The sequence below is a fragment of the Oratosquilla oratoria genome, chromosome 5 (genome assembly GCF_046742065.1).
Source record: "Oratosquilla oratoria isolate Oo_2021 chromosome 5, ASM4674206v1, whole genome shotgun sequence".
Taxonomy (NCBI): Eukaryota; Metazoa; Arthropoda; class Malacostraca; order Stomatopoda; family Squillidae; genus Oratosquilla; species Oratosquilla oratoria.
Genome location: NC_134781.1, coordinates 34,897,479 through 34,902,478, shown reverse-complemented (window position 1 = coordinate 34,902,478; position 5,000 = coordinate 34,897,479). Strand labels below are relative to the sequence as shown.

Here is a 5,000-nt window from a genome sequence, read left to right as displayed (position 1 = left end):
AACAGTTTTTCCATGGCCATCAAACTTGTCACAAACTGTTGATCTAGCAGGATGCAGACTCTTTGCCTCAGTGGCTCTGTGCACATTGTCTCCCTCCATGAGACGTTTCAAGGTTGCCACTATGGCAGTCTTTTTTTTTTTTTTTTTTTTTTTTTTTTTTTTTTTTTTTTTTTTTTTTTTTTTTTTTTTTTTTTTTTTTTTAATGGCAGACAAGCAGCATGTTGGCAGGCCCATCTTGTGTTCGACCGTCGCTTCAGCTCTACGTGCTACTTTGAGGGATTCAATTCTTTTTGTACCTTTAGAAATTCTTTATGTACTACTGACGTAGAGAAGAACTTTTACAAGCTCTGTATAAGCACAAAAACTCTGCTGCAGCTTGGACATTGTTTACACAATCAACCAGCAAAAGGTTGAGCCTGTGAGCATAACTGTGGATATACACAGACTGTGGTACCTCTCTTCTGAATCTCTCCTGTACACCACTGATGTCCCCTGACACGAAAGCAGCGCCATCATAGCACCGGTCAATGCAGGCGTTGTGGTCAATACCATATTTGGCCGGGGTCTCTAGAATCTTGTTAAGCAGTGAGTCTGCATCCAGACCCTCGGCTGCTGTGAAATCAAGGAAATCCTCATGAAGGCTCTGTTGGTGGAGATACCTCGCCACAATCGACAGCTGTTCTTGTTAGCTGATGTCCTTGGTCTCATCCACTATTAGGACAAAATACTCTGCTTTCTGGACCTCGTTGCTGATGTCCTTTCTGTTCATCGAAGCTAAGATGGCAAGCAGTTAATTTTGGATATAGTGGTGCATGTATTTGGCACTGCCAGAACCACTCAGTTTCTTTTTGACAATTTCATCATACTTGGAAATCACGTCCAGCAGTTCCAGGAAGAATCGGTGCATTCCCTGTGACCTCTCTAGGCCACATTTTGGCAGGCTGTGTAGGGCAGCGCGTCTATTACTGTTTTGATCTAATGTCTGTTTTCTTTCACAGTTTTAGCATGGCCGGCATCAAGAGCATGGAGAATTCTTGAACCTGTTGTTTTCTGCATTTTAAACTCTGCCCAAGCTTGCATGGAAAATCTGTCCTGCTGAGCTGTCATGGGACTTAAATTGCCTTATTCTAGCTCCTAAACCCATCATGGGCGAAGGACTCCTCATATTTGCTGTGTGCATGACTGAAGTGACGGCATGCAAACCAGAATGTAGTATCTAGGGTTGTGGAGTACTCTAGCCACGACTGATGATCACCTCAGCTCCTTTTGAATGACCCTGACTGGCCACTGTATTCTGTGGCTAGGAATCTCTTCAAGTCTGGACAGGTGGGGCCACTATCTGGACACTGGCTCAGGTCCTTGGGTCCAGACAGTAGTTTCTCAGCCTGGGTTTGAATGGTGCTCTCTTGTGCCTGTGGGCCTGCACTAGCCAGGCCTGCAGCCTCACCATCACGATCACCACTGTCCTCATTCACACCAGGTGTGATAGTAGGATCATCAACTCGCTGTCTCTTGGGTAACGGGTAGCGTTCCATGATCAACCATATGACTAATCCCGCCCGGTCGGTCACCGCGGCCACACGTCTAATCGGCGAGGCGAATGAACACGGACTGAACAGAAAGGCCTCACTTGAACTTGAAGTTGGAGTAGTTACTACAGCAAAGCACCCGGCCTTCAGCAGATGATTCGACAAAACTCCACACAATACAAACACATCCTAAAAACAACACAAAACACAATAATCCAGTCTATCATTTTTTTTTCAACCGTTCTTGGGCCACTTCTATTCATAGTTTATATAAATGATATAGACCACGGACTGAAATCTATTGTCTCCAAATTTGCTGATGATACGAAACTGTGCGGAATGGCAAATGATCACTTAAACCAATTAGATACTCAAGAAGATTTAGATAAGCTACAACAATGGTCTGAAAAGTGGTTAATGAAATTTAACACAAGTAAATACAAGGTCATGCACATAGAGAAAAATAACAGTAAGTACGATTGCAAGTTATTTGGAAATTCGTTAACAAAAATGGATTGTGAAAAGGATCTCGGCGTAATTATCAGTAACGATCTCAAATTATCTAAGCAGTGTATTTCAGCCTCTGAGAAAACAAATAAGATTCTAGAACTGATTGCGTAATCTTTTGACTTCAAAAGTCCATCTCGCATTAACAAGTGATATAATCGTTAGTTCGTCCACATTTGGAATATGCTGTTTCCGTATGGTCACCGAATCTCATTAAAGACATTGACATATTGGAAAAAGTACAACGGCGAACCACAAAAACTTATTCCAAATATAGAAAAATTAATCATACGAAAATCGACTAAAACATATGATTATGTTTTCCCTAAAACAAACACACACACACACACACACACACACACACACACACACACACACACACACACACACACACACACACACACACACACACACACACACACACACACACACACACACACACACACACACACACACACACACACACACACACACACACACATACACACACACATGTATACATATATATATGTATATACAGTATATATATATATATATATATATATATATATATATATATAAATTCTCAACATTTGTGTGGCTCCCCTCCTGAGTGGGAATGTGACAAGAAATGATGGGCTCAGATTGTCAGGAAGTTGATTTAATTTGGGAATGGGTAGAAATAACTTCGCCAATCATGCAGTCAATTAATGGAAGAAGCATCCAACAGAGGTAGTGCAATGTAGTTCAGTTCGAAGTTTTAAGATTCATTTAGATAAGCACCTAAGTAATATGCTGTAATGCCTGCTATTTATTTGACTTTATCTTATCTACTTAATGTTATTTATTTATGTTTATCGGGTTTATTTTCTATTATCGATCTATGTACTATTATGAATTATCATTATATACCTGTTTATTTATCATTATTTCTTAATTATCTATTTATTATCTGTCATTATCTATTTATCTATCTATTTATTTTATTTATTTATCTATTCATTTTTTACATGCGACCTAGTTGTGGACCAAAAGGTTTCTTGTCGGCATGCACTTCCTTTGTAATCCTTTGCAATCTTTCTCCCAAATCCCACCATACAAATATATATATATATATATATATATATATATATATATATTATATATATATATATATATATATATATATATATATATATATATAATAATGATAATAATAAAAATAGTTTATGTAAACAAACCCTTTGCTTTATTACAAAGTTGACAATCATAATCATCTCATACCTTACAGAATTTCTTTTTTATATTCAGATTCCTCACCTTATTTGGAAATGTATAATTTGTAACAGCAGGCCATGCTCCCCCGTAGATTCTTGTCATGGCTCCCCGGATGGCCCCCGGTGGGTCCCTTGTGGGCAGCAATGGTTCCCTTGTAGGCCTCCCATGGGTCCCTTAGGGACACTACATGGCTTTTTTGTGCCACCCCTCACATGGCTCCTTTGGGGGCCCATGTCTTTTATTGGGGCCCACCATGGTTCCCTTGGGGGACCCTTAATGGCTTCCTTGGGAAGACCCTATGGCTACCTTGTGGGCACTTGTGGTCCCTGGTTGAGAACCACTAATCTACATTGTAGACATAGGGCCCTGTTAGGTTAGCTGTCCTCAGTACTGTCGGGGTTAACCCTTAAGATGGAATTAAGGATTATCCTGTCACTTGATGAAAATATCTGGTGGCAGACAGGATTTGTTCTGTTCTATTGAGGTATTCATAGATTATCTATTGCATATTTGTTTGTTTATTTTTTTTTATTCAATTACCTATTTTTTATCTCTTTACTAACTTGTTGATTAAACAATTAGATAATTCATTAATTAATTTATTCTTTTATCTATCTATTCATTAGCTAATTGAATAATTAGTTTATTCATTTATTTATCTGTTTATCTATTTATGCACTTATTCATTTATTTGTTTATTTATTCTTTTATTTATCTATTTATTGTTCCTCTTGTCCTTTGATGAACTTTCACATCACAGCGACACATTATATATTTTGATGAGTCTGCCTTAGACCGATTTCAATCCCCTCCTTGGCCCATCTCCAGGTGGAGACGGTCAACTTCACGTGGAAGGCCGGACACAGAAAGTATCTTTATGACTTCGACCAGCTCTCCACCTATGAGCCAGACATCCTAAACCCACCCGTGGTGTCCGTGGTCCCTCGGGGAAGGGTCCCCAGGAAGCCCAAGGGTGAGTAGGAGGCGCCTCTCGGTGTACACCTCATAGGTCTGGGTCTCTTTCACTCTCTCTCTCTCTCTCTTTTCTCTTTTTTCATTTCATTTTATTTTTCCTTTCGTTCTTTCTTTTTTTCTTTAGTTTTCTTTTTTCTTTCTTTTCTTATGTCTTTCCTTCCTTTCTTTTTTCTTTCCTTTTTTCTTTTGTCTTTCTTTTTCTTTCTTTTGTCTTTATTCTTTATTGGTTTCCTTTTAATATTATTGTTTATTTTTATTTCTTTATTTTTTCTTTTTCTTTATTTTTATTAATGTTATTTTTTCTCTTACAGAATGATGTTTTTTTTTTCTTCTAACGGTATGGGAATAATTATCCCCTTCCAGGATAGTTTGCATGTACACATACCTCCCTTTATGAAGGATGAAAATAAGAAGAAAAACAGAAACTTAAACATATATATATATATATATATATATATATATATATATATGTATATATATATATATATATATATATATATATATATATATAGTAGAAAAAAATATATATATAGTAGAAAAAAGAAACTAACGAAGCAGAGCGCTTTCGCATATTACATCCAGTGCAAAAAAGTACTTTTTGCACTGGATTTAATATACGAAAGTGCTCTGCGTCATTTGTTTCTTTTCTTGAAGTGGTCTAGTTTCCATAAGTGCACTCACGTACCCGTATTAGTATTAGCATATATATATATATATATATATATATATATATATTTATACATATATATAGAC

At 37.2% G+C, this 5,000-nt stretch overlaps 1 protein-coding gene across 2 annotated transcripts in view; it reads left to right on the top strand.

Annotated features, from left to right (window-relative positions):
- The window catches only part of LOC143025456 (uncharacterized), a 73,672-nt gene that overhangs the window by 44,874 nt on the left and 23,798 nt on the right, over nucleotides 1-5,000 (top strand). For both annotated transcript variants that reach the window (XM_076185145.1, XM_076185146.1), the window contains exon 5: nucleotides 4,101-4,245. In XM_076185145.1, the coding sequence (XP_076041260.1) occupies nucleotides 4,101-4,245 (145 nt within the window). The remainder of the gene's footprint in view (nucleotides 1-4,100; nucleotides 4,246-5,000) is intronic.